The sequence below is a fragment of the Theropithecus gelada genome, chromosome 3, assembly GCF_003255815.1.
Source record: "Theropithecus gelada isolate Dixy chromosome 3, Tgel_1.0, whole genome shotgun sequence".
In the NCBI taxonomy this organism is placed as follows: domain Eukaryota; kingdom Metazoa; phylum Chordata; class Mammalia; order Primates; family Cercopithecidae; genus Theropithecus; species Theropithecus gelada.
The window spans coordinates 174,556,391-174,567,431 of record NC_037670.1 but is presented as its reverse complement, the minus strand read 5'-3'; the positions used below and the strand labels follow the sequence as shown (position 1 = coordinate 174,567,431).

The 11,041-nt window shown below is 38.9% G+C and overlaps 1 protein-coding gene and 1 pseudogene across 1 annotated transcript; one reads left to right on the top strand and one right to left on the bottom strand.

The window, feature by feature from the left end:
• Nucleotides 1–244: 244 nt before the first annotated feature.
• On the bottom strand, nucleotides 245–6,701 carry GIMAP7 (GTPase, IMAP family member 7). Its single transcript, XM_025379901.1, has 2 exons — nucleotides 6,592–6,701; nucleotides 245–1,385 (listed from the first exon to the last, which is right to left on the bottom strand). Exon 2 carries the CDS (start codon nucleotides 1,342–1,344, stop codon nucleotides 466–468), a length of 879 nt encoding a protein of 292 aa, XP_025235686.1. The 5' UTR covers nucleotides 1,345–1,385; nucleotides 6,592–6,701; the 3' UTR covers nucleotides 245–465.
• On the top strand, nucleotides 5,396–9,008 carry LOC112621739 (annotated as a pseudogene).
• The last annotated feature ends 2,033 nt before the right edge of the window (nucleotides 9,009–11,041 follow it).

The window sequence follows — 11,041 nt, the reverse complement described above, 5'->3', positions numbered from 1 at the left end:
AAAGTAGAATGCACAGAAGCAAAGAATAGAATGTTGGCTGCCAGGGGCTGGGTGTTGGGGGAAATGGGGAAATGTTCGTCAAAGGGTACAAAACTTTAGTTATGCAGGATGAATAACCTCTGGAGATCTAACATACAGCATGACAACTATACTTAATAATACTGTATTGCATTTTTGCAATCTGCTAAGAGAGTAGACCTTAAATGTTCTCACCATACCAAAGAAAATAGTAACTGAGAGGTGCTAGATGTGTTAATTACCTTGATTTAATTATTTCACAATGTATATGTGTATATATACACATATATATTAAAAATCACATTATACACATTAAACATATTTAATTTTTATTTATCAATGATACCTTAATAAAGCTAAAGGGAGGTAGGTATTTCTGTAACTATCTTGCAAAATACAATTCATCACATTAACAAATCATAGTAAATTAAGAAGAATAAAATATTACTACCAAAAGGAATGCCATATTTTTGAAATCATCTTCAAAATCCTATTTAAAACATCTGCAAATATATTTTTTTCAGCTTCTTCCCTTATATTTTTTATTTTTTCATCACATTTTATTTTTAATAATTTTATTTTTTCCTCCTTTTCTGCCTCTGATTTATGCTCATCCTCTTTTACTAGTTTAATTTCTTCACTTAATTGATCAATGTAGATTTTCCTCAAAATCTCTTCCCGTTGTTTCAGCCTTTCCTCTGTGTCCTTGTATATGGCGTCAGAAAAGTAGGCCCCTTTGTTGCACTGCACCATTTTCTCTATCAGCTCCACCAGCTCCTGCACTTGACCTTCCTTCTCTGCCTCACTGGTTTGGCTGCTGTTGCTAAAGGCACAGCAGCGGTTCCCGCACTCCTGGACGATGCATTTTAGGTTCACATCCGCATCTGCTATGAAGTCACTCAAGCTCTGGCCCTCCAACTCTTCTTTGCGAGTGAACAAGATGACCATGTGCTTCATGGCTGGCTTCCCAAAGACAGCCTTGATCAATGCAACAGTTTTCTGCTCTTCCTCTGTGTAGCGGCCCAGCTGCAGAACCAGGACAATAGCATGGGGCCCTGGGCAGGAGGAGATGACGCAGCGGCTGATTTCCCTACAGGTGGTTTCCAGCCTCTCCTTGGTGTCAAAGAGCCCTGGAGTGTCAACAACAAGAAGGTGTCTCCCCTGCCATTCCCGGGATGCTTTTTGACAGGTCTTGGTAACAGCTTGGGCAGCAATTCTAGACTCAAAGATTTTCTTTCCAAGGATGGTGTTCGCTGTTCCACTTTTCCCACTTCCAGTTTTCCCTACCAGAACGATCCTCAGAGAGGGGTCCTCACTGTCAGCCATGCTCACGTCAGGAGGCTCTGGAACTTCGGCACGTACAAGACCTTAAAGAGGGGAAGATAGGAAAAAAAGCCGGTTTTGGTAAGTGGGATCCATTCCCAACCTTCTTTTCTGCTTTCTCTTTCTTCCTGAAAATTTGTAACATCCTATTATCCATATTAATCCCAGTAAAGACAGAAGGATGAAATAGTCCGATTAATATGGAAGAAATAATAGAGAAAGCAGTTAAAGAGTTTCCCCACAAAGTAGTAACAGGTATAGATGGTTTCACAGGGGGATTCTGTTAAACCTTTTAAGATCTGATCATCTCAAAGCTACCTAAAACTGCTCCTGGCCATACAAAAAGAAGGAAAAAGTTACATTTTTTTCTATGAAGCAAGTATATTGATTCCAAAGGCTGACAAATATTTCATCAATAAAGAAAACTACAGATGTGTCTCATTTGTGAATATTAATATAAAAATCCTAAATAAATTATTAGACTCTAATAAATAATAGACTGTGATTAAGTGTGATTTATTTCAGAAATACTATGGTGGGTCAAATATGAGAATGCTGATTGTTACAACACATCCCATTAATAGGTTAAGAAGAAAATTAGCTAGATGCAGGAAAGATATTTGGCCAAATTTAACACGGATTCATGTTTAAAGTAGTTTGTAGAACAGAAAAAATATATATTTCTTTAACATGATTTTATATAAATATAATTTTTTAATTTTGTCATCTTTATTTTTTTTCTGGAACTAAAATAGTTGATTATAAAGTTCATTTGGATGAAGGAAAGTGCAAGTTAGCCTAGACAATCAAGGAAAAGAAGAACAGGGAAAGATTAGCTCTACCAGACAATTAAACATTATAATCTCTATAATTAAAGCAGTATGATATTGGTGAGTGAACAGAGACGGGCCATGAAACAGAAACAGAATTCACAAATAGGCCATTGCTCATTTTACATTCATTTATATTCAATTCAATTACATTAACTTACATTCTGTGAAGCAACACCTCATACCAATGGGAAAGATGAGGGACACTTTTATTAGTAACACTGAAATAACTATACCACCATATAATTTAATGCAATTTTATCCTTAAAATGTCATACAAATTCCAAATAGATCAGAAATTTAAATGTAAAAAACTATCCCATATAAATAATAAGAGAAACACAGGTAAATTCCTTGTAACCTGGGAGTGGAGAGGATGTTAATAACTAAGATTTAAAATAGTATAAGGAAAAGACTGGTAAGTTTGATTACACAAAAATCTAAAAAATTATGTAAGCCATACAACACTATGGACAAAACACAAATATCAAACTAGGAAAACATTTTTTCCAATTTATCTCAAAGACGGCTACTTTTCCTATTGTACGAAGAATATCTAAAAGTAAAGAAACAAAAGACCAATGACTTGATAGAAAATTGGGCAAAATATAAATACGCAGCCAAGGAAAAAATGCAAATTATCCTTGAATACATAAAAAGATATCCAAGTTCATTCACAATAGAGAAGAATAAATTAAAAACATAGAAAAAATAAAAAATTCTCAGAGATAACTCTTTCTCAACTATAGGTATGGCAAAAATCCACACATTTCCCAGCATAATCTGGTGGTAAAGGTATGGGGAAAACAGGTAATGTCCTGCATGACTAGTGTGAAGGGGAAAACAACCTAACACCTATAGAGGAGAAAGTAGCAATACCTTGGAAAATTACACATGCATTTACTCTTTGATTATCAATCCCAATTTTAGGATTTATCCCAGCGCTGCACTGACAAAAATACAGAAAGATATATGCATGTGGTTATTCATGCAGTACTATTAGTAATAGCAGAAGATCAAAACCCTATCAGATGGCCATCAGTGGGGACCAGTTGAATAAACTAAGGTATATTCATACAGAAAAGTACTATCCAACTGCAAAAAGGAATGAGAAATAGATCGATATACCAGTATGAAGAGATCTCTGGGATATACTGTTAAGTGAAAAAAGCCAAGTGAAGAAAATAACGTATCTTTTACTACCATTTATATAGTAAGAAGGAATATTAGTTTTATGTATAAATAATTTTTATGTGCATGTGAAAAAGCAATGGCAGAACCATTTGAAAACTAAACAAATGAAAGAATTATTTATATGAAGATGGGAGGAACAAGGTACAAGGGACAGGAACAGAAAATGGTCATTAGACTTCTTTGAATATCCTTTGTTTTTGCAAATTTGATCTTGAGACCATTTCAATGGTTTACATAATTGTACAATAAAAATTATATTTTAAAACACCAGTAAAAGTTAAAAGAAATGGAACAAATAAACCTAATTGTATTTTGTGTCAAGGATGAACCACACAAAGATTTGTCCTGAGAGGCTTGAAAATATAGTATTAATAATTTCACTGTGTGTGTGTGTGTGTGTGTGTGTGTGCACTGTTTTGAAGTCCATCTAAAAGGCATAAACCATGGTCAGCCAAGTAGCAATGAGTGCACTTAACACCCAGATTGTGATCTTCAAATGGCATTTCCCACAAAATAAATTAGGACTACTAGGAAAAAGTACTGATTGCAGGTCTGGGCCAGTAAACATACAAGTTTAGCCTATAACATCTTTCATACTAGAAAGCAGGGATGTTATCAAAAATTACTTAGTTTTATCAGAAGAACTTGGAAGCTATCTTAAAGAGGTTCCAGTTGGACAAAAATGGAACAATTTGAGCATCATTAATAAAGATTGTTCCAATGGATTAAAATATACCAAATATATTGAAATCCAGTAGTTTATAACAACACCATGTTCCTGAAAGAAGCTAATTGCTCCCTTGGAAGTATGCTAGGAAAGTGACTCATCATGCTGAACAATGACAACTAAAGGGAAAGAAGCATTTATTTTGTCTTTCATACATCTCATCTTTTAACTATATCTCACAAAAGTGAAAGAATCGCTGAATGAAAGTTCCTTTGCATAGGACTATTCCATCTAATAAATGAATAAAGAATGATACAATATCATCTTTTGGTAACTTTTAATGAAACAAATTCATTCTAGACAATCATTAACATCTGCTAACATCACAAAAAGAGAGACACTCAAATATTATGTGCCTTCTAATGGAAGTTTAGGATAGCATCTATGAAGTATTCCCACTAAAAAAACAAAGTCAAACTTTAATCTGATCCAACCTCCCCATTAATATAAATTCACAGAAAACACTAGAGCTAGAAGTGAACGTTAAATGACATTGTTAGGATGCATTCAGCAGTATGAATACTGTCCAGTTCTGTTGGACAAAAGATCTTCCCTTCCTCAAACAAAGAAATTTAACACAACATTAAGTGAAACTTAAGAGATGTCAAACAATTGTAATGTATGAATTTTACTTAGATCCTACCTCAAATGATTTTAAAAATTATGAGATCTTCAGGGAAATCTGAATACAACTGGTAGTATTAAAATTTATAATTGTCTTTTGAAGCCTGTTTATGAAATTGTGAAAATGCTTTTAAATGGTCTTTATCTTTCAGAGACACATACGCAAATATTTACTGATAAAATGATGTAATGTCTGACATTTGCTTCAAAATAATCTGTGATAGAGTTGAGAATAGGAGCAGATAGTTGAACAAGACTGGCATAAATTGATAACTGTTAGATTGTAGTATAGGTACAAGGAAGTTCCTTATATTATTTTTACCTTTGAATAAGTATAAATTTTCCTCAAATAAAAAAATGAACCCATGTATAGTGTAACCACTATCGAGTATATACTGCATATCAGAACACCCTGATAAAACATGTTTTGTATATCTCATTTACTCTTCAAAAATACTCTACAGTGAAACTAATTTTATTATTCTAATTTTTTAAATGAGGAAGCTGGTGTGGCTCAAAAATTCTGGGAAACATGCCTCTGGTCACTGTGCTAATAGGTATTGGGCAGAGAAGACATTCGATTCAAAGTCTGTCTGACTCTACCATGCTCACTCTTAACCATGCACTCTACCGCCTGTTCTTGGTTACTCTCAGGCCATGATTCTAAATTTTCATTGACATGGCATCAGAGATAGATCAGTGGAGGGCCAAGGAGATGATCCACACTTTCTGCAAAATGTGAGCTGGGAGCCAGCCTGAGATAAGGGAACCATGAGGAGGGCTCTGCATTTCTCATGGACTTTTCCATCTCTCCCATATTGAGAAGCCAAACGTGAGAGAGACAGTCAGAAAAATCACTTTAAAACTTTCTCAAGTGGTTCTTGGAAGATCCAGAGGACCTCCAGCTAAGAGACAGGCTGAGAAGTGACAAAAGCATTTACAACAGAGGTGGACAGTTCTAAACTGTGGCCAGACCCACCAGTTCTAGAAAATTTCATAAGCTCCTTGAGATTTAGTTCCCTCTGCTATAAAAAGGGAAAATAAAACCAATCTTGCAGGGTTGTCCTTAGGCTTTCATAGAGTGATTTCTATAAAGGTCTTTTATAGCAACTCTTTTTGTATTGAATGGCGGAGCAGCCCCACAAGTTACACTGTTAGGAACACAGCTTGTCTCTGCTTAATGCTGGAAAAAGTCAGCAGACTGAATTCTAGTGTTCCTCTGCCATGAGTGATCTGGGTACCCCTTGGATTTGGGATTCTGGGTTAGGATTCTGGGTACCCCTTGAATTGGGATTCTGATTCTTTTTCAGTAAGAAGAGGGACTTAGACAGGTGAACCCTAAATTGCCTGTCACCTCTACAAATCTGCCTTAGGAGCCCTTAATTTCTTAGGCAGGTTGTCAGGCAATACTCTGTGTCTATCACAACAGCCAGTGAGTGGAGGGTGCACTATGCAGCCACGCATGTTCTGTTACATATGAGATGCATAGACTCCGCAAACACATCTCCTCACTGCCCTTCCTTCTCACCCCTCCCACAACACCTTCTATGCAGTGCTGCTAGCACAGTGCCCTGTCCCTCCTCAGAGCAGAGTCCACTCCACCCACACACCCTGTCCTCACTGCCCTTCACAGCCCAATAGCACCAAGCCCTCTTCTCAGCCAGGCTCATCTTCTCTTGAACAAGTTGAGTTTTCAAGTGCAAATAAATCTCCTCACTCCCCTTCCTACTCACCCCTCCCACAGTCCCTTCTCTGCAGTGCTGCTGGCACAGTGCCTTGTCCCTCCTAAGGGCAGAGTCCACTCCACCCACACACCCTGTCCTCACTGCCCTTCACAGCCTGATAGCCCCAGGCCCTCTTCTCAGCCAGGCTCACCTTCTCTTGAACAAGTTGAATTTTCAGATTTTCTCCAAGGAGGCTGCTTGAGCTGTTGCTTTTGCTTTGACTGTGAGGCAGAAGTGCCTGCACCCCCACCAAAGCCTCTAAGTCAGGAAGCTCAGACTGGGTGGAGCCACAAAAAAAAAAAAGTTTGTCTTTAAAGAAACAGAAATACTGATCCATAATCTGGTGATTGCTTCAATTTTGCTGGTTGAAACCTTTTGCCCATGGGCCTGCTGTAAACACCATTTCCAAAGCTACAATTTTTGCTTCAGGTTATAGTGATGGGTGCAAAAAAGCTTTATTAAACGACCCAAATATTGCCTAGAAAACAAGGCACAGGATCTGATTGTCTTCCCTGGGTGGAGTGGGAGGCTGAGGGGTGATTTGGGGAAGAAGGGAGACAGGCATATACCTTGCTGTTTCCAAGCATAGAGCTGGGGGTTCTTACTGATTGTGTAATATGGGTTTTTAATTGTAGTCTTTCAGGAAGGCCTCAAGTTACTCATTCAAAAGTTAACAGCACTGAGGCTCAAAGGCAGAGTCTAAATCATTAGGAACCACGGAAAAAAAGGAAGGTGAGGCCTGGAAAAATAATCTGCCCTTGACCACATAGTTTCTCTAGTTGCTTTTCATATAATTCTTCCAAGTTTGAAAATACGCATGACCTAACAAGTAAAGATGCACCCATGGAATAGATCCTACATCCCTTCCCCACCTTCCTCTCTACCCCACATCTTCCTACTCCAGTCTCAGGCAGAGATAGATTTTCCCAAATTTACCCAGTGGATGGTTCCAATCTGCTCTGGAGGTTTCTTGAGGTGAGAGGCATGCTCCCAAAGCTCTCGCAGTTGACCAGATATTCCGGTTGGCTCCATAAGAATACTATGTTTAGAGTTCCAAGCCCATAGCCCCTGTCGCGGCCTTGCCACCCTCCAGCACCCCATGCCAGGAGCGGGCCTAGAGCACTCGCCTTGCCCCTCCATGATCCGGGCTCCGGCACCTGCCCAGGTCCGCACCACTGGCAGCCTGAAGGGAGTCGCTGGCCGTGGTCGCCGCTAGGTATGATGTATCTGCATCTTGAAAGGAAGATGAAACAAAAGCCTTCTTTGGAATATTTGGATTTTTGTCACTTTCTGTGAACTAAAGCGATTTGGTGTCTCCTTTGGATTGTTTCTGCACTTCAAGAACACAAGTTGGATCACTCAAACCCAAAACACAAGCCTGAAACCAGCATCCATCAATACTTGGTCGATGAGCCAACCCTTTCCTGGTCGGGTCCATCCACTAGAGCCAGTGAAGTAGTATGTTCCATCAACATTTCTCACTATGAGCTCCAAGTAGAAATAGGAAGAGGATTTGACAACTTGACTTCTGTCCATCTTGCACGGCATACTCCTACAGGAACACTGGTAACTATAAAAGTTACAAATCTGGAAAACTGCAATGAAGAATGTCTGAAAGTTTTACAGAAAGCCATGATTCTATCCCACTTTTTCTGGCATCCCAATATTACAACTTATTGGACAGTTTTCAGTGTTGACAGCTGGCTTTGAGTTATTTCTCCATTTATGGCCTATGGTTCAGCAAGTCAACTCTTGAGGGCCTATTTTCCTGAAGGAATGGGTAAAACTTTAATAAGAAACATTCTCTTTGGAGCAGTGAGAGGACTGAACTATCTGCACCAATATGGCTGTATTCATAGGAGTAGTAAAGCCAGCCATATCCTCATTTCTGATGATGGCCTAGTGACCCTCTCTGGCCTGTCTCATCTGCATAGTTTGGTTAAGCATGGACAGAGCCATAGGGCTGTGTATGATTTCCTACAGTTCAGCACATCAGTGCAACCATGGCTGAGTCCAGAACTACTGAGACAGGAATTACATGGGTATAATGTGAAGTCAGATATTTACAGTGTTGGGATTACAACATGTGAATTAGCCAGTACGCAGGTGCCTTTCCAGGATATGAAGAGAACTCAGATGCTGTTACAGAAACTGAAAGTTCCCCCTTATAGCCCATTGGATATCAGTATTTTCCCACAATCAGCATCCAAAATGAAAGATTCCCGGTCAGGTGTAGACTCTGGGATTGGAGCAAGTGTGCTTATCTCCAGTGGAACTCACACAGTAAATAGTGACCGATTACACACACCATCCTCAAAAACCGTCTCTCCTGCCTTCTTTAGCTTTTTACCACTGTGTTTGCAACAAGATCTGGAGAAAAGGCCATCAGCAAGCAGTTTATAGTCCCATGTTTTCTTCAAACAGATGAAAGAAGATAGCCAGGATTCAATACTTTCACTGTTGCCTCCTGCTTATAACAAGCCATCAGTGTCGTTGCCTCCAGTGTTACCCTGGACTGAGCCAGATTGTGATTTTCCTGATGAAAAAGACTCATATTGGGAATTCTAGGGCTGCCAAATCATTTTATGTCCTATATACTTGACACTTTCTCCTTGCTGCTTTTTCTTCTGTATTGCTAGGTACAAATACCAGAATTATACTTGAAAACACAGTTGGCGCACTGGAGAATCTATTATTTTAAAATCACTCTGTTCAAAGGGGCATCAGTTTGTAGTCCCTTCGGTTCACACAGAGTGCTATGACAACTCCAAGGAAACATCAGAACTACTAATCTAGCTAGTGTTATTTATTCTGGAAATTATTCTAAGCTGTGACTAACTCTCTTGATCTCTCAATATAATTTTTGAAACAGCCGGGCGCGGTGGCTCAAGCCTGTAATCCCAGCACTTTGGGAGGCCGAGACGGGTGGATCACGAGGTCAGGAGATCGAGACCATCCTGGCTAACACGGTGAAACCCCGTCTCTACTAAAAAATACAAAAAACTAGCCAGGCGAAGTGGCGGGCGCCTGTGGTCCCAGCTACTCGGGAGGCTGAGGCAGGAGAATGGCGTAAACCCGGGAGGCGGAGCTTGCAGTGAGCTGAGATCCGGCCACTGCACTCCAGCCTGGGTGACAGAGCCAGACTGTCTCAAAAAAAAAAAAAAAAAAAAAAATTTTTGAGTCAGTTAATTTTTTCAGTATTTTGCTGTCCTCTTGGGAATGGTCCTTCAGAGGATAGTGCTTCCAAGTACATCTTCTCCCAGATTCTCTGGCCTTTTTAATGAGCTATTGTTAAACCAACAGGCTAGTTTATCTTGCATCAGACCCTTTCATGGTAGAGGGAAAATGTCTTTACTTTCCCTTTTTCTTCTGTTAATACTTATGGTAACATCTAACTCAGCCTCACTCACATTAAATGATTCACTTGAAATATATAAAAAAGAATACTGTGTTTAAAAATAAAAATAAAAAAGGAATATTATGTTTTTGATTTTGTGTGTATGTGTATATGTGTGTGTGCACAAAACTCGGGGCTTTTTTTCTGCTGCCACAATGCTAGATAAATGCAAAGCTTAACTTATTAAGATAGTGCAGAAATAATAACAGGAGATGAAAGGTACAGTACTGTTCTAGCTCTTACACAAATTAACTATGTAACCTTCGAGTATCAGCTTGCTATTGCTATCATGACAAATTACCAAAAATGTAGTGGCATAAAACAACATAAAATTTTCCTCTTACAGTTCTGGAAGTCAGAAGTCCAAAATGAGCATTATGGGGATAAAATCAAGTTAATTAGCAGGGCATCTTCTAGAGGCTCCATGGGGGAATCTGTTCCTGGCCTCTTCCAGCATCTCTATGCTACTAGTGTTCTTTGGCTTGTGGCTGCATCACACCAATCTCTGCTGTCATCTTCACATTGCCTTCCTTCTTTGACTTTCTTGTTTCCCTCTTAGAAAGATCTTTGTGTTCAGATTTAAACTCATCTAGATAATCCAGTATAGTCTCCTCACTGTGAAAGCCTTAATTTAATCACATCTACAAAGACTCTTTTGCTATATAAAGCAACAGTCACTGGTACCTCCCAATATCAAGTTTGTATTAGTTTCCAGGACTGCTGTAAAAAATTACCACAAACTGGGTAGCTTAAAACAAGAACAAATTATTGTCTCATAGTTCTTGAGGCCACAAGGTGTCAACAAGGCCACACTCTCTCTGAAGACTCTAGGGGAGGATCCTTCCTTGCCTCTTTCTGGCTTCTAGTGGTTTCTGGCAATCCTTGCTACTCTTTGACTTGTAGATGCGTCCCTTCAATCTCTGCCTTGGCAGCTACATGGTTTTCTCCCCATGTGCCTATTCAAATTTCACTCATTTTCTGAGGATAAAAGTCATTGCATTAGAAGAGCTTGCCCCAAAACCTCATCTTAACTTGATTACATCACAAAGACTGTTTCCAAATAAGGTCACATTCTCAAGTATTAGGGTACTAGGGGTTAGATCTTGAACATTTCTTTTAGTGGATACAATTCTAAATTGTGATAGAAAATTGGTTGTTAAAAAAAAAAGGACAGTGTATGCATTTTAAGGGTGAAACACTCTAG